This window comes from Psittacula echo (assembly GCF_963264785.1).
Source record: "Psittacula echo genome assembly, chromosome: 2".
NCBI classification, from domain to species: Eukaryota; Metazoa; Chordata; class Aves; order Psittaciformes; family Psittacidae; genus Psittacula; species Psittacula echo.
The window spans coordinates 71,958,670-71,977,624 of record NC_137737.1 but is presented as its reverse complement, the minus strand read 5'-3'; the positions used below and the strand labels follow the sequence as shown (position 1 = coordinate 71,977,624).

The 18,955-nt window shown below is 42.7% G+C and overlaps 1 protein-coding gene across 3 annotated transcripts in view; it reads right to left on the bottom strand.

Moving 5' to 3' along the window:
- SLC22A23 (solute carrier family 22 member 23) overlaps positions 1 to 18,955 on the bottom strand; it is a gene marked incomplete at its 5' end in the record, with an annotated part of 111,537 nt that overhangs the window by 72,017 nt on the left and 20,565 nt on the right. For all 3 annotated transcript variants that reach the window (XM_080611197.1, XM_080611196.1, XM_080611198.1), the window contains one exon: positions 16,135 to 16,289. In XM_080611197.1, the coding sequence (XP_080467323.1) occupies positions 16,135 to 16,289 (155 nt within the window). The remainder of the gene's footprint in view (positions 1 to 16,134; positions 16,290 to 18,955) is intronic.

Genomic DNA, 18,955 nt, shown 5'->3' with positions numbered 1-18,955 from the left:
TTTCAATGTGCATCTCTAAAGTGTACTTCTTATGTAAAAGTGCTGCCTGAGGGAGCAAGGGACACACACACATTTCCTTCTGGTTGTGCCAGTTTCACTTCCAATTTGCTATCCCTACAGGTACTGAATTATAAAATTACATAAAGAAAGAAGCTGTAGCTGCATGCAAACGATATCTCTTTGGTTCACAGCGTCCTCAAGATACAGAGAGAGCTTCCGCCTGGTCTCGGGGGAGTTGACAACCGTATACCCAAGTGAGATTAGTTAACACTGACTCATCAGGTGTTTCATTAACAAAGTGAACCAAACACAGTGAGCAATGCTAAAGCCAGCTGCTGTCACCGGCTCCCTTGGTGCTCTGGGGAGAGCGATGATTGCTGGGTGGAGGACGTCTCAGGGGCAGATCACACTGGCGTGGCTCAGGAACTCAGCACAGGCCTGTCTCCAAACAAGCAAAAGCTATTAAGTAGCACTGCCAGGAAATCAGGGTCAATACTAAGGCAGACACTCACAGCATTATATGCCTTTGCTCAGGTGAGAAGTAATCGCATCAGATCAAAAGCAATTTGCTAACTGCACTGCATCCCATAATCTTTTTCCATACCAAGACACCTAAAAGCACCAGCTTCATTTTGGACTTAACTTTTTTTTTCCCCTCTTCTCTTTTAAACAAAGAAAGTTTACTAAGTTAAGAAATAATTCAATTTTACATTCCAAAATAGGAATTGAAGAATTGCATTAGCAAAGAATTCAGGATTTTTAATTTTGCTGCTGTGTTTTTTATTATGATTTTATGACAAAGTCTGCACACAAAAACAATTTACATGATCCTTTGCTAACACAGCAAACCAGAAAACCAGAAATTATGCTACTTTAGCAAAGCATAATATAGACTGCAGCCTGGGCAAGTGGTCAAAACACCACTTCCACACACCAACCCGCCCATATCCTTCCACAGCTCTCCAGTCACATTTCATAAGCTTGTGGCTATCATACATTCTGTATCACACAGGTGCACGTGAGGTCTGTGTCCCCAGGCACTGCACATCACCTCACCTCTTACACAGGCAGTGGTACGTTCTCTCATCAGGGTGTTACACAGGATTTTGGGGTGCCAGCTCATTTTCTGCAGTTATTTCAAAAGCAAATATTCCCAAACGCATGGTTGGGTCCTTCTCTGTCCCTCGCCCCAGTACCATGAGCAGTGTCAGGGCGTTTAGTCCCACCAGAAGCCAGGCAATGAAAATAACAGTGGACAGCCTACCAATGCAATAACGTTCTCTTACAGTCCTCTGTCATTTCAGCTAAAGGCTTCAAGTCCACAGAGAAACTACTTGATGCCACAGCAAGGAACTTCTGTCTCCCTTAACACAGCGCGAGATCATGCACATACACTACTAAGATGAAGCCTCTTATGTCACATGCAATGTATTAACACTACAAAACGTCAAGCACTCAAGCATATCAGAATTAAAAAGCCTGTGTTAGTTCCTTGTAAATCTAGCAGCTGATCTCATATCATTTTTATCATCACACAGATAACTAAGTTTGCAAATTGTATCTGCCAATCTTCCATTGTGCTTCTTCAACATACTCTCTTTAGGGGATAAGGTGCACAGAAAGATTAAATGTTTCTGAGCCCTGCAAAATGGATACAAAAGAAATACAGAAACAACACAATCCAGCACTTGGGAATTTGTTTCTCTCTGAAACAGTGAATTCCAACAGCGTCCATGACAGCAGAAGCCAGGGCAGCCCCATAGCTCTCATCTTTGACTTGCGATTCGCAGGCTTTCCATGAGTTTACAAAAAAAGGCTCTGACTTCCCATCTAGAGGCTTTGGACTACCACCCTCAGGGGGCTATCAGCTGTAAATCAGGTGATGCTGGCATCTGCAGATTTTGGGAGTGACTGCCTCTCACTACACACCCATGCAGCACACAAGCATCACCAAGCACTGTGGGCCATTCTGGGTTACGCTCAGCCAGCATCTTCTGTAAGCCAGTCTCTGATCGCTAAGACCTTGATGCACAGGAAGAGAAATGACAATATTGCATGGGAGACTATGCGAACAACATGTTACACATGTGTGTGCATGGGATGGGGAGTTTCTATCCCATGAGAAATTTTTAATATTTTGACATCTAATTTCACCTAAGTCTGTTCTTGTTGCTTAAGGATTCCCATAATGCAACAGACTAGTTTAGCAAGGAAAGAAACTGCAAGGAAGAGATACGATCCAGGAATCCAGGCATGAGGAATAAAACACACATAGCATTCGAGAGCACCTCATTGTCTCCAGAGAGCACAAATATTAAATGTGACCCAAAACATTTACAGGGAGATGCCAGAAAAGTCAAGCATTTTCTGTAGAAAGTTTTTAGCTCAACACAATATAGTTTTCAAAGAAGAAATGTATATTTTTCAGGCAATCTTTCTCTCCTGTAAGCCAGATGCCCCCATGGTCTGTGCTTCCCATTTAGTGCTTCTTCCTGTGCCTTTTACCCATTTGCCGGAGTTCACTCATACACCCATCTTTGCTAGGTCTGCTGCCAGTGTTTCACAACTCCAAATGACAAAGGAACATGACTTTCTATGAAGAACAGCGGAGTGAAAAAGCATCCTTCCCCTCCCTGACCTTTCATGGGAGGGTGGCCGGCTCAGTTGGAAGCCACATGTGCGCTATTTCTCCCTTGTCATTTCTTTGACATCCTTTCTTTACTGGTGTCCAAAGATCATAGCCATGTCACATAAAGTTGTGTACTACCACTAGAAAACTTTATACTTCAAGAACTCCATTTCCCTCACACAATGATGATCTGATTTTTTCCCTTTTGATTTTGCTCCACATGAAGCATACACATGAGAAACTCATCTATGTGTAGTTGATCCTGAATGTATACAGTGTGGTGTGAGAAGGAATGAGCATGCTACAGATGCACGATTCCCTCATGTGCACCAATTCCACTGCTGCTCCAATCACATAATAATAATCCTAAGGCAGATCTGCTAAAAAATGGGGCAGAACAACTAGTGGTGGGAGTAAGATTTCAAGAGGTATTTTTAAGTTTTTTCCTTAAAGCCATACCACCTTGCACAGCTGATTGAGTACAGCTACAAAACCAGCTAAATCAGCCAATGTTAGGAAGTGGCAACATGTGGCAGGAACTTCTGAAACTGGCTGTGCTGTCTGGGAGCTGTAATGTGTCACCACACCTTTGTTCTGTTTCCATATTTAGTTTCATGAGATAGCGCCAGTCAGGATGCAGTTCGCCACCCCATCAGCAAAGTCCACCTTCCTGCATTCTTGCCTCCCCTGACATTTACCTCTGACATTTGCATCTGTTTGCTCCTTAATTGGATTTTGCAGCAAAAGAGCAGAAAATGAGCTCAGCAAAGTGAATTTTTGTTTGTTTGTTGGCTGAATTAAGTGCCTGAAGAAGGTGAGACAAATGTTAAAGCCAGCAGAAAGGAAGTGGCTATGGAGGGGGATATGGGTGAGCAGGGCTGCTCCTCCCTGCAGCAGGAGCTGCTGGGTGGTTCCCTGGGGTTCACCCTGGGAGCTAATGCGCAGCTACAAGAGTGCAAGCACAGTTCTTCCACACTGTGACCACAGTAACAGGAACACCATATCCAGCAGCTACTGCACATCAGTATCTTACTGGGATCACAGTTGCAGCACAGTTCCCATGCAGTAAAACTTTTCTTTAAAGACCTCCAGAAAAAACACCGGTACTCTTGAGGACTGGGTATCAAGAAGTGGCTCTGCTGGCCCCCAGACCTGCATCACACAGACAGAGCCTCTCTCAACACATACCTGTTACCTGTTAAAGTAGTATCTTAGATCTAAGTCTCTAAAATTCTGTTATTTGAAATGAGAAGAATTGTGCGTAATATTTTGCAGACCAATATTGCAAATTCAGGACAAATTTGTTTTCATATAATTCTTACAAATCTTAGTGAATTCTCAACATGTTTTAGCAAGTGTTTTCATTTTTTTTCCAAAGAATAAGCACTATTCCCTTCCAGTAATGAGAAAGTGAAGCTCACTCATTTCAGCACTACCATTTATAACAAAACAAGCAGAAGACACAGCTGAAGGCTACGCACATAAATCCAGAAACTTCCCCTTGTATTTTCCTATTTTACACAGTATGGTATGTAAAATAGAGAGGGACATGCTGTCATCAGATATTCTCAGGCAGCCACCGAAGCAGCAGTCAAAAATTAAACAAACAAGCAGAAATAAAACTTACCTCCTCCTGCCTCAAAAAAAAAAAAAAACAAAACAACAAAACCCAAACCAAAACCAACCCAAAAGTAAGCCACAAAAAAACCCACTATGACAATCCCAAAGACTCTGCAAATGCTCTGACTAGATGATCATGGTCATATGAGCTGGTCAGACAATTCAGTGTAGAGAGCATCTTTCAAAATCTTTATTCTAGACACAAACTTCATCATCTCTGCCCCTCAGTTCAAATCCTAACCTTGTTTTTCATCCTAAGGCACAATATAAAATATAGGCTCTTTAAAGGGTAAAATTCACTGAAGCAAAACTGACAAGTCAGAAACAGAATAACCTTTTCAAAGAAACAGGGTCTTTCCAGTACTGTAATATCAGATTGATGGTCTGCATTTCTGGTCCTGAAGGTTTAGGACTGCCAAGTCCATGATCAAGATGTTTTAGCCTGAAAACAGATTATTTGTTGTCATCGGCAGACTAGAGGCTTCTATTTATTCACTAAGTTGAATGTTGCTATGAAAAGCCAGCCAGAAGAATGGAACTCTCACAACTAAGACCTGATCATATTTGGTTGTCCAACTGAGCTTCAGAAGTTTTAAATAAAACCAAAGCCAGTATCCTCACTCTGAAAGCTGAAGTAAATAAAGTTAAAGGCATACAGATCTCTACAAATTATTTTTAAGAATCCTTTTCTCTACTGCCAGTTTATCCACTCTTCTCCAACACAAGTTAGTCAGTGCCTCAAAGTGGTGGAAGGACTTCCATCTGCTACTACTTCAAAGGAAGCTATCCTGAAACGTCAACCTGTCCAAGACATACGCTTCTAAACATATTAGACTTGCTGTCTCTGCCAAGATGCAATTATACACTTTCTAGCCTTTAAAAAGCCTGCAAGAAAGAAGTTTTAAATACCATGTTCAAGAACAACCTGCACTGATTAAAGTCAAGCTTCATGGTGATTTGTAATAGCCTATTCTCTTTTTACAAAAGGAATTTGTGCCAGCTCCTGCACTGTCATGTTGAGATTTTAACTGCCCCCAGCAATCAGGGCAGAAAGGTCCTCTTCCACTTCGATGGGCAGGTGGGTCATTTTTCCAAGAAGTCCAGATCCGTGAGGTATTTCATCCTTACTGCGCTGCTGTAACCAGAGCCATACAGCCGCTGTTGGCTTGCAGCTGAGTGGCACTGGGCAAGCAGGACATTTGTCAGTGGCCTGAAGGAGAGACAGAGCCTAGGGGTAAAGAAATGTTTCCTAATCAGAAGTCACGTGAAAAGCTGTCCTGGCAGGAAAAAGCACTAGTATCTCCAGTGCAAGTCCCACCAGGCGCTGAAAACTTCCAGCCAGGGTCCCAGATAATCACAGCACTGAGGCAGCAGTGCTACTCAAGAGTTACACAAGCTAGCACAACACGCTGCCGGCTTCATCTGGCTGCGTTTTTGTTTCCAAAATATACTAGGATCTGAAATCTTTAATTGCTGCTATTACTCCTCACTGGACTGGAGCAGATTTCTTATTTTAGAAAAGTATCTGTCACGTTCTCTTTTATCAACAGCAACAGAGAAGAGGCAGCTGTGGTACATATTGTATATTCTATTTTCTCTATTCTCCCTCTTTAGGTCATGCACTGGCTATTCTTCTTTTCTGCTTTGCCACACATTACTAACCCTAGACCCACATTAAGCACTTACCTGCAGCCAAAGATCACCATTAAGGAAAAGGTCAGGAGGGAGGAAAGGCGCCTGCATGGATATTTATTTTATTGAAATACAACACTCAGTCAAAAAGGGTGAAGTTTGTCTCCTGAAGAAGACAAATCCATCAGGTTAAAAGGTTACAAGACACAGACTGAACTTTGCATGCTTTCTTCCAGGCGTGTCACAGACACGAACGTAAAAAATAAGCAGAATAAGACAACACTTCAGGCTGATTCACAACTCTAAGCTCACACATGACATCTGAAAAGTCTCATATGGGTAGAGTCAAGGTTGATATAATCCAAGCTTCTCCTGCCCAAATTCCAAAGCAATGGAAAGCAGTAATTGGGTTTCTCTACTGTACGATACAAGAGAAGCTATTTTTTCCAATAGATGACTAACACAGCTTTGTTTATTTACTTAACTTTCAAAGCAGAGACACTTTTAATGGATCTATAATTCAAAAGCTCTTTAATTAATTTTCCTCAAGCTTCCTAGAAACACAGATTTGGTTTTGTGCCTTGAAAAACAAGTCTGTCAAGTTCTAAGGCAAAACCCCACAATTCAAAGTCAAACCTGTAAATGAAACAAACTAAAATGGGATTTTTTTTTTTTTTTTTTTTTGCAATTTTACCACATAAGCTATTTCTACCATTATACAATCCTTTTAAGTTGCCCTTCTTTCTCCTCCCTGACTTCAATCCATTTTTGTTTGCTATAATAGATAAAAAACCCCACAACAAAACCCATTTCTTCCCTCACATTGCTTTCTGCCTTACCACATTATTGATTCTGCTTCCTGTGTGTTTTTTCTTACTTTTCTTTCTTCTGACTTACAAAGCTCTAAATTAAGTGCTCTCTATAAAGAGACTGCTACACTGCCTATCAGTACAGGACTGAAATCAGGGTGGAAGCAGCACTGAGACAGGAGAAGGCCCTTGAAGAGCTGACAGAGCGGCACTTTATTCCTTCTGGACAGCAGTTTCACATGAAGCAGAAAACTCAAGGGATTCATTTATTTATTTATTTTAGACAAAAATCCCTGGTCCATGTAGAATCATAGAATGGTTTGGGTTGGAAAGGACCTTAAGATCGTCTAGTTCCAACCCCCCTGCCATGGGCAGGGGCACCTCACACTAAACCATGCCACCCAAGGCTCTGTCCAGCCTGGCCTTGAACACTGCCAGAGATGGAGCATTCACAACTTCCCTGGGCAACCCATTCCACTGCCTCAGCACCCTCACAGTAAAGAACTTCCTCCTTGTATCTAACCTAAATTTTCTCTAAGTTTGAACCTGTTGCCCCTTGTCCTGTCACTACAGTCCCTAATGAAGAGCCCCTCCCCAGCATCCTTGCAGGCCCCCTTCAGATACTGGAAGGCTGCTATGAGGTCTCCACGCAGCCTTCTCTTCTGCAGGCTAAACAGCCCCAACTTTCTCAGCCTGTCTCCATATGGGAGCTGCTCCAGTCCCCTGATCATCCTTGTTGCCCTCCTTTGGACTTGTTCCAACAGTTCCATGTCCTTTTTATGTTGAAGACACCACAACTATACACAATACTCCAAGTGAGGTCTCGCGAGAGAGGTCTCGTGTGGTTAAATATCTACTGAACTGAATGCTTCACAGAGAAAATGCCCTCCTCATTTCTCCAGGGAATTAGTTTAAAGGGTTTGGATAGCAGATAGTACATAAAGTAACCTATCTATGCCTCAATACTGGGGCACAGAGGTCTTCTAGTCTGCATTTTTAACAGAATGATTAATTACAGTGCACAGCTCCAGCAGAACTTGCTCTCTTCCACTGCACCAAAGCACTTCTCGTGTCCAAGACTGGCCCAGGCATGTGCAAACATTGCATTTCTGTACTACTCCTGCCAAAGATTATTCTCCTTGGAAAATAAACAGCAGCAGAATGAAATGCATGTCCTTAAGCTAATACGCTGAATATGTGAGGTAAGCCACTGAAGGAGATGTCTTTGCATTTCAATGCCTGACTGCATGGGAAAGGACTGAGGCATCAGTGTATGAGCTAATAGTCTGCTCTACAAGAGGGTAATCTCTGCTACAGGAACATGAAAGAAAGCTGGAAGGAGAAGCCACGAGAATGGTTAGTCTACCCTGAATTCCTCCAAATGCAAGACAATTACAGAGAGATGCTGAGACATCCAGCAGCTGGGGGAATCACCCAGAGAGGCACAGAGATGAACTTCTGGTGCAAATACCGGACCATGCTCCCTCTCACAGCTCATTAGGCAACAGCCATATTTCCAATCCACAGAGCTTTCTTCAAATGTCATTTCCCTCTAAGACACTACCTGTTTTATTACGAAGCCCGAATGGAAGATTATCTACAGTTGAAAGATTCCTTACTGAATGCCTGACTAAAGCAGACATACAGCTCATACATGCTAAACTGGAGTAGGGCTTGCAAAGATTTGCACACCATTCATGAGACTTCTGTAAACTGACGTCTGCTCTCACAATTCATACCATGACCAGAATTCAAAGAATGTGAGCAAACAAGTTTTCAATATACTAACAAGCACTTATGTCTCAACTTACCTCTAAAAAGTACGTAAGTGTATGTACAATTCATTTAAGAAGGAACCAGATGTTCTCAGAAGACAAAAACATAGCTCATGCTTTAAGGTCCATCAGTAATTGCAGCATATGACTTACAAATTCATTCACAATGCAACATCGAGCAGGTTTATTTAAAAAAGAAAAATGAGGGCTATCAGCACTGGTACAGAATGTATGACTAAATTCTGTAGACTGGCAAGAAACAAAATGAAGAATTAAAACAAAAGTGAACTTTTTTTGTTTCTGACTAAATAATATGCATTTGTAGAAATACTGCAATGGATGCTGCCTGCAAATTTCATGCTTTGAGTGAAATTTAGTTAACTTGAACTAGTAAAAATCCCATGCGGTTATGTTATTTGTAAGTGAGAAAATAGGAGGCATGTCTGCATGACTGGGGATGGAAATTCGGCTAGCCTTGTTAAATTATGGTTCCTCTTAAAAGGCACATAAATATTTATGTGAATTTGTTTGCTGACATTTCTTGGTGGACTCGAATATCCAAGTCACTACAGGTAACTTCTAAATCTACCTTCCTCATACATGTGGTTTTTCCTCTATGCACATCCTGCTGCCACCGTAACTTGGCTCGCATTTTCCTGATGAGCTAACCTGTAGGGATAGGCAGGAAAGGGAAGTAAAGTTCTATTCATTCATAGGTGATTGATGAACCTATGCACACTTCCTTTTGTAGCAGAAAGTTAACACATGCACACAAGAGAAACGTGCGTATGCCTGAGCCTCACTCGAAGCTGTAGATGGGGGAAAAAGAAATGCCCAAGCCTCTATGCTAAGTTAAGGGCAGCTCCTGAGCTTATTGCTGTCTGTCTCATTTCCAGCACTAGCCCATCTAGTTTTCAAGTCCTGCCAAGGACAGAGACAAGGAACAGAACAGCTAAAACTCAGTAAAACAGAGTTAGCAGAATAGGTTCTATATGTATGACTTCTCCCCGATGCTGTCTGCAACAAATTCAGTTTCCTGCTGGGAAAAAATGAAACATTTTTTAAAAAGACATTATTCACAACTGACAGCTTTCACATCCCTGTCTTTGAACCACTTGCATTTCTCAGAGGAAAAAAAACCCACAACACACCTCTCAGATCATGGGAAGTATGTGATTTACCAAAAACCCGCAACAGTGTCAGATATACACCAGTGGTACAATATCACTGCACTATCAACCCCTTGCAACTGTGAAATACATAACCATTTCCCAGCCAAAGTCAGCAGAGTGGTTGGAGCTCATGCACTGGGCAGGGCACAGCAGGAAGGCTTTAGTTTGCTGGAGTAGAGATGGAGCAGACTGGACAGAGAAGGAGCAGAGCTGATCACTGCGGCAGAGCGCTCTCCTGCTGGGAAGACTCCTTGGCAGAACTACTGAGGCTCACTCTCAGGAGGGATGCTGGCAGAGGCCCTGTGCTGGTGCTCAGTGGCCGAGGGACTCTGCAAGATACAGACCATCCATGTCCTGATGGCAGCACTGGTCACTTTGGACAGGGCTTGCATAGACACATGCACACCATCAACCCTTCACAATGTTGAACATTAGCTTGGATCTACATAGCAAGGAAAAGCCATTAAGCAGCTGTCTTACAATAAGAAAAAAAAAACAACCAAGCAAGCAGTAGGGAGGACAAAAACTTCACAATTTACTGTTACAGTAAGGTTCTAACACCACTTTAGCCAACTCAAAGACCTGGAACTCAAAGGCAACTTCCTGGATTTAACTATACACCAATCTTAAACACTTTGGTGTAGTTTGAAGCCACGGTTGTATGAGTAGCTGATACAATGCAAAGGAATTTGGAAGGGGAAGAGAGAAGCCCTCTCATCTCCTTTCAGTGGTAGTGAGCTCTTAGGTGCGCAACGGGGATGAGCAGACCTACGAGTCTATTTGACATTGCTGAGATAAATAAATAAATCTCTAAAAGTGTCATTACAATCCTGAACAGTATTTGCATGACAGAAGGTAAGATTTCACATATTGAGCATACCCAAACTGCTAGAGCTGGTTTGGAGCATTTAAAAGACAGACACTTTAAATGGTAAATGCAAGCTGTGTTTTGAGCTGAGGAAATTGCAAGTGTACTCTAATCTCAGCTGATTGTCATCATCACAAGTCTAACAACTGCAGAGTTGCATCTTAATTACATTCCCAATTGACCAGTCATACAAAAAGTACCTCAAATAAAATTAATTTCTTGAGCTTTTTGTCATACTGACAACACACAAGATTTTCAGCAACTGAAATGAAAAACAGATTAAAATTAGATCCTGCTGCAATTTCTACATTAACAAAACATCTTCTAACCTCCCAGGTAGCTTCAGAAAGATCCTCCTTTTATTCACCTTTGCTATACTTTAAGACTTTTTATAAATTAATTTCAAACTGCCTGCCTCAAATGATACAGCATTTCCAATACTCAGGACAATATGTAAGCCATTCTGCAAGAGCACCTCTGCTCCAGAATACAGTTTTGGAGGGGGTTAAAGTAAGGATGACAGCCCATGCCTTAATGGCAGACACAGTGTCCATAGAAGGGCCCACACCCTTTGTAACCATTGGAAAAGGGAAGGAAATTCAGAGGAAACACTGAAAAGGCCAACAGATTAGAAGAGGAGACATAACTTGATTATACTCAAGGAAGCAATGTAGAGCAGGGAAGATTTATACTTAAAGGAAAGTACTGTAATTCCAATAACCTTTTCCACTCTTGCACAAATTGAGCCCCCAGGCACTTGATAAAAGGCACGCACAGTTCTTTTTTTTTTCAGCAGCTGGAATGCTCCCACTGCATAGTATTTCTTTATTTAAAACAGTTCTTGCACCAAGCTATTCAAAATGCAGAGCTCTTGTTTCTAGAAACTCACATCCTACGTCAAAGTTAGAGCAGCCCATGACTGCTCTTTAAACCAATCATTTAACAATTAACGGTTAACTTAGGGTGATCCAGTAAAACTTTCGGTGGATCCCTCTGTGATCACTGTAGAGCTGCGTCAAGTGACTCAGAGTAAGGAAAGGCTGGTTACATAAACAGAAGGTAGGTGGCTTAACAACCTTGATCTTATCACAGACCTGTCAGTGGAGAGAACTGCATGTTACTGCAGAGCTAACCCACATGTCAATGCACTGGAAAGGAGTCAGATGTTTTCCACATCCGTCAATTTGGGAATGCTTTGCAGAGTTATTTATTGAGCTGGTTCACGTTACACAGAACAACTTCAGAGCCTGCAGTTTCCAGTGCTTCACCTGCCTTGCCTAGCCAAGTCTGTGCTTGCTCCTGAAGAGTCAGGAGAGGAAAACAGAGAATAAAATCAAGCAATTACATCGCTTAGACCATTCAAACTCCAAGAGAGGTGGGAATTACGAATCTGGGATGCTCTAGGATCTCAGATTCCATACATTTCTGGGAGAGAGGGAAAAAGGGAAAAGGGAAAGAAAAAAAAGAAGATAAATCTCACCCTTTATATTGATACCTGAATGGAAGTAAAATTATTCTACAAATCTGACATCACTAGAGCACAACACCCAGATGCTTCCATGCTTCGTTTTGGCACTTGTTCAATCCTCAGCCTGGAGAAAGTTTCAAGCACGCTAATCTAGCTTTCCAGGATACATATCAAACAAAATAATCTTAAGCCACATTCAGCCTCTCAAAAATCAGTGCCTGTGTAATTTACAGGAGTAACAGGTTAGACTGACCTAGGTATAAATGAGAAAGATACATCACAGCTGGACATCTTAACTGCTCTGGAAGCCTCTGCCAAGCTTCTCCAGCCTTTTGAAACACAACTTACGATTTTTCAACAGTGTTTCTACCTTTTTTCCTCCTAACAGTGGAAAAAAACCCAACGTGCCTACTCATCCTGCATCAGAGGGGCACACCTGCTTCCGCACTCCAACCTGGGAAAACGTTGTCTCCCTTTCAGCAAAGCTATTTCCAGAACCTATTTATTGGTTCATTCAAGTCTAGACTTTATAATTTTGCAGCCTGATCTGTAGTTCAGTCACCCATGAAACTGCTGAACAGCCTGCAATTGTGTGCAAACCCCCACCATGGCTTCTGCTGTCTGAGCTCAGGTACAGTCACTAGTGATGGTGCACAGCACTTTAACCAGAGGTTCGTCAAACCTGCCTGGAGAGCTTTTACCAAAGAAATACAACTCTTCCCCTCCTCTCCTCCTCCTCAAACAGTTTTAATTAATACCATCAAACTAGCTTTGACTCCAGATAGTGACAAAAGCAGGGACATCAGGGAGAAGTCAGACACAGCATAGGAAGTGATCAGCTGGAAGGGACCCTTTTGTCCCTTCATTCATTTAACTGGCCCTGCCTGGTGCAGGGCCACACATGAGAGGAGATGGAGGAAAAGGAAGGGGGAACTCCTGTCCTCAGCCATGAGAGCTCTTGCATCAGCTCGCTGCAGCTCATGAAAACAGGCCCTAAGGAAGGGACCTGTGCTGAGTCAGCTGCAGCATCTGGCCTTCTGCACAAGCACACAGGAAAAGGCTGCCCTGCGGTCATGGTCATACCCCAGTGATGCCAAAGTGACCCAGAAGCAACACCCTCCCCATCCTCGAGATACTTGGATTTGCTTTCTTCTATAACTTCCACATTTACCACATGTACTTTGTCCCATATGAGTTTCAACCAGCAAGCAGAGCTATTTGCAGTAAGGGTGGCTCTCCTCTCCTGCTGTACAGAACCAGCTCAGGCATTACTCAGGCACATGTGACCCTGCTCAGGGCTCCCACACCTCTTCCCTCCTTCTTGGCCTATCCAACAGAAACCCCTCACAAAACCAGCTTAGGGCTTTCCACCCCAATGGGTAGACTCAAACCTCCTTCTCGTCAGCTGGGCAGCAGGCTATGGTACTGTGCATCCAACCATGCTGAGTCAGCAGGTGCAGGGTGCCCATTCCTGCTCCCTGGATGTACATGCTGCAACAAATTCCGGAGCAGAAAAAAAGCTTTTCCCCTGCTTTATTTGAAACAACCCATCCTTCTCCAGCCCATCACACTACACTCCTTCCTGCATTTAACTGCTGGGCAGGCCATACATCCCTTTCCAATCACTGCAGCCAGAGTACTCCTTAGTGCACCTTCACCATTCCTCTTTCCAGGAGATTTCATCTCTGGTCCCAGAATGCCCCTCCAAAAAGGGGCAGCCCATTTCTGCAGAAATCTCAGCAAACATACTAGGAGACCTAATCAGCGTATCACAACGGGACGCTCCAGCTCCGTGCATCAGGTGACTGATGAGCATGTCACATCAGGATCACTTTGCCCTCCTAGGGAGAGCTTCCTGAGGACCTTGCCGGTGCCTCACCACACAAGATGTGTACCAGCTGCTCAGGAGAACAGGAACTCACTAAAGGTTGGTACCAAGGAGGAAAATGCTTCTGGAAGACAGCAGAAACTCCCCCACTCCACATCATCAGGAAACAAAAGCCTTTCAAAGCTGTGTGTGTTTGTTCAGCGAGAAGAATTAACTGGCTTTTATCCACCTAGATGATGCAATATCCCAGAGCACCTGGGAGAAGAAAGCTTCATGTTCATTTCTCCTCTGCTTCCGTCATTTGCAACAAGTATCATCACCTGTGTAAAGCCTTTCTTCCTGCCAATTCACTAGAAATTTCAGACAAGTCCTAAACAGCTCCAGGCAAGAGGCTGTACTTAAAGGCCACAAGAAGGTAGCACACTACAACACTGAGGAGAGCTCTGAGGAGCACAGGCATCTTGGGCTCAGTGCTGTCCCTCCATGGAAGAAAGGCAAAGCTCATCCCCAGGCTCACTCTGCGACTTAGGGTGAACAGATAGGAAAGGTATTAGGTTACCAAGAAGAGTGTTGTTTTAATGGTGACGGCAACTCAACCTTGGCAGCTCTGTGTTTAAAGAACACACTTCAGTGCTCTTCCCACTCCCAAAGCATCCAGGACTGTTATTTACAATTTCCCTTCGGCAGGCCATAAATCCAAGCACAACTAGCAAGCTCAACACGGTGTAAAAGGATCCCCGTAGCAGGCTAATTACCTTTGCAAGCTACGCAAGCCTATAAAGTTTGCTTCTCTTCAGAGGCTTTGAAAACTAATGACTCTGTCTAGCAGATCAAACTTTCCACTTTTGTTCTGCTCAGGGCAGCCAGCTGAGAATTCAGGGGCAACAAATCTCCAATGGAAAAAAAATCAAGGCCATTAAGAGAAAGGGAAGAGAGGCTAAACAGAAAGCTGACTCCACAAAAGAGTGCAACGGCATGCTACGGGCCCCAGCAGAAAGGGAAACATGGTCAATCTAAATTGAGAGGAAGAACTTTTACATAGATGGCATTTCCCCACAAAAATCTTCAGTTGCAATGACTCTCTTAAAGGTTAAAAAATCCCAAACAATCAAACCCAAACAAACTCAAAACCAAACCAAAACCACAAAATAAACCCAACATGCTGCATTGGGCTGTGAAAAGTTCCAACAAGCCTGGTTTCCAGCTCAATGTCACACTGGTAATGGTTGAAGCCTTCTCCCAAGGGAACTACACAGGTTAAAACACTTCCCAATGAAAATGTAATGTCTTCAGTGGTAGCTTTGGGTTTTTTGGTGGAAAACTCTCACTAGAGGTTACATGACCAAAGGCAAAAGATGAAAAAAAATATGTATCTTTGGTACCATATCAGCTATAACAAAGAAGTGCAATACAGAACAAACTCTTGTATACTCAAGATTCTTTCCCCTTGGTGCAGACCGAAAACAAAACCAAACCTGTGGAACTTAATACTGCATGCAGAGTAAGGATACTGTGCTAAGTCTTGATGGGTTAAATACCATCTATGATAGGAAATAAATAAAAAAAATAATTAAATCTGTACAGCAACTTTCAGAACTTCTCCAGAGGAGGAAATTCTGTGTTTTCCTTAGTTGATATGGTACTACCTGTGAATTACAAACAGCCAAGGAAGCAGAAGCAGACAAAGCTCTCTGGAGCATATCCAAGGGGCACAGACTAGGCTGGTAGCACTATCATGCACTCTCCAAAGACAAGGCCTCCAAAAGGGGTTTTCAAATGTTTTGGCAACAGGTTTACCAGTCACCAGGTATGAGCACGTAGACATTTCTCACAAGCTTTCCCACAAGTTTCTCTCAGTTATTTTTCCCCCAGTGAAACAGACAAAACCAAACAACAACAAATCTCGGTAACTTCTCACATATTTTTGCTGTGCTTTACAATCCTGAGGCAGGGACACGGGATCTCCTGCTGCAAGTAACAGAGGCATTTGTGAAAAATTACATACTGCTAGAGACAGTGAAAGTGAGGAGTCTCCTACTGAGCTCAATACCGCAAGGTGAAACCCACTCCCATTACACATTATGGCTATGAGACAGATGACTTCTAGGTTTAAATAACAACAAGCAAACCTAAAACACCTTATAACTTTAAAAATGAGCTCTCAAACAGCTTCACAGTCTGCTCTGTAGCAACCTAAAGAGACAGCTGCAAAATCCTTACCAAAGTACATATGATTCTGGTTTGATCTGTTTGGACAAAAGCAGGAAGCCAGAGAACAGCAAACCACATTACCAATAAAGACATATTTGGATGGGTAATAAAGGCATACTCACGCAGTGCGTATAGAGAGAGGACTATTCCAGCCAGGCAGAACCCCTCAAAAAACCTGAGTGTGCTGAACATGGTCACGTTCACTGAGAGTGCCACAGTCAGTCCAAATATCAAAATGAATATGACGGAGAAGAGCAGTACAGGCCGTCGACCCACCCTAAAAATAAGTATGGAGAAACAGTGTGAAAAGCCAGCACGGGCATAATGCGAGATCATTACTATTGGCAAAGAGGGAGACAAGTCATGAAATCCCTTCCAAATATTGCCATCCTGGTTTTAATGCTTGTTCCTTTCTTCTCATTTTATTCCTGCTTACTAAAACCCAGATTTCTTAGCCAGCTTTGCATTGACAAGTTCACTTCAGACAGGATTAAGCAGAGACAGCACATTGTATTACTGCTTGATTTAACCATCATTTTCAAAATACCAAAGATGAACAAAAAACCATCGAGGAGCTACTGTAAAGCCATAAACAAGTTCCTTGGAGATTAAAAGCAGCTTCTCAGAGCTTTCTGTAGTAGCACGGAAGAGTGTATGGTGTTATATGGCCCGGTTTACTTCTGTTAGACTATATTTCTCTGTAGTCTACAGCCACAGAACTTACTGCACAGGACTCCTCTTCCCAACAGACATGTGATTTCAGCCTCATCTGCAAGAGGAGCTGGCTCAAAAAAGTGCTTTTGTCGGCCTTATTGTTGAGGACAAGCCTAACAAACATGGACTGGGCACAAAACAGGGCTCATGTCACTCCACAGAGCTTTAGAGAGCCAAGAGTAATGCTCACAGGAAAGCCGTGAGCTCCAAGTCCCTCCACTTTGTATCCCCACAGCAGCTGCAGAGACCTGCAAAACCAGCCTGAATAGAAGGTAAGGAAGAAATCGCTCCAAAAATTATTACAGGCAACAGGGATGTGAGGATTTGCAGTCCTCCTCTGCAGGCAGGCTTTGCAGCTGCAACCTATAGTTGCACATATTGGTGCAGCGCTATGATCAGGAAGAGCTACACTGCCACTGAATGTAGTGGCACTTGCTGCAGAGTTTGACTCTCATGTCAAAGGAACATGGGATTTTTGCATCTCTTACTCATATGCTCAGTGTTTATAATTCCCCTTTCCCCCCCTCTTCCTGTGCAAGTAGAATGATATGAAGAACCAGAGCACATGGCTATTTTTAAGCAAGAACTGGATCATTATGTGGAGATTTCCAAAATTTTTCAACTTGTCAACTCCCACAGGTTTTCCAGTGGAAGTGAGGATCCCTTTTAGTCAGCTCCATATGCCATCTCCACAAAGAATATATGAACTTGCTTTTCCTAGGCAGCTTTCACAGACCCATTCAAAGCAGTCTGTCAGCTGCAAGCCAGGCATCAGGTTGAATGTCAGCACAACAAAGAGCATTTAAATCTCACAACTTAGTCCAGTTTCACATGCTGAAGTGTTTCAATTTAATAACTTCAGCAGATTTTTACCAGCAGCTATAAAGTATATGCATTCACAATTAGAACTTTAGATTTTGCTTTACATAAAATGGAACGAAATCAATAAAATATAGGGTGAAGGGCTAAAAAAGGAGATTATAATTGTTACATTTTTTTACATTTTTGGGAACTGGGAGAGTGCATCAGTATGTGTGCATCACTCATACTTTTTTCAAAGTCACACCTAAGGCGGCAATGTCATGGCTCCTTGCATTTTTCCACTAGCATCTCAAATCTTACAGCTGGGGCATCTCAAAGATTTACCTTCTTAGTGTTAACCATTCAATGTTTTTACAACAGAACATGTTTCGAAACAGAACCAATGTGCAAACTGAAGAATGCAAGGTCAAAGCAGACTGCTCTCAATCAGCATACAAATCCAGCCACCAGAAGATGAACTACTGTTGAGCTAGGGGTGGGAACAAAACATCACTGCCTCAGTGATATTCAACGCACTGGGAACATGCTGGACACCACAACAGTTACTGCCATATGTGCTTCATATTTTATGTTTATAGAACACAAAGCACTTGGCTAGGGAGGTGAAGTACCTCACACAAAACCTTGAATACAGAAAAAAACCCTATGAACTCTGTGTTATCAGCGATCTGTGCAGGCTTTTGCAGCCCTATTTTCATAATCACCAAGCTGTAATTCATACTAATTAGTATTTGTGGAAGTGTTTTGTAGATGAAAGGCATTATGCAAACACTCAGAATTAGGAGCTTAATTCTCATCACAAGCCTGACCTGCATTCACTGATGTTGATTAAAAAAAGGCCTCATGCTTCTCATACTTTAGGTCTCCCCTTCCTCCCACCCTCTGTAGTCAAGGTTATCCATCATTAGGACACAGAATTTCTTCTACCGTTATACAGGTTATGCAAATGACGGGTTGCTACTAATGAAGAATTGGGAAACCCAAAGCCTCCTGGGCCTGTGAAAACCAGCTGAGGCCAAAAAACCCTCTGGTAAGAGAGATCACCAGTGCCTCCTCCCAGACCTAAAACTAGTCTCTTTCCTCACCAAGGAATGCAGCACATTGCTCAAAAATCAAAGTTCCAGGGCAGCTATCAGCCATATATTTGGTGATCCAGCAGTGTTTTGACAGCATGGTGTCTTGGGGTGGGGGCAGAGGAGAGAAGCCTTTTATGCATAGAGAGAATTATCTGACTAATAATACAATGCTTGTGGGAAATTAAACCATACATAATCTCCCTAGTATAACAGCCCTGGAATGCTATCTGCTGCCATCCAAGCTATTCCAAAGAGAGATTTCTGTGCCACCTAAGTCTCAGCCTACACTGTATACTATTATCTAGATCAAATACTAAATGCTGCCTGCACA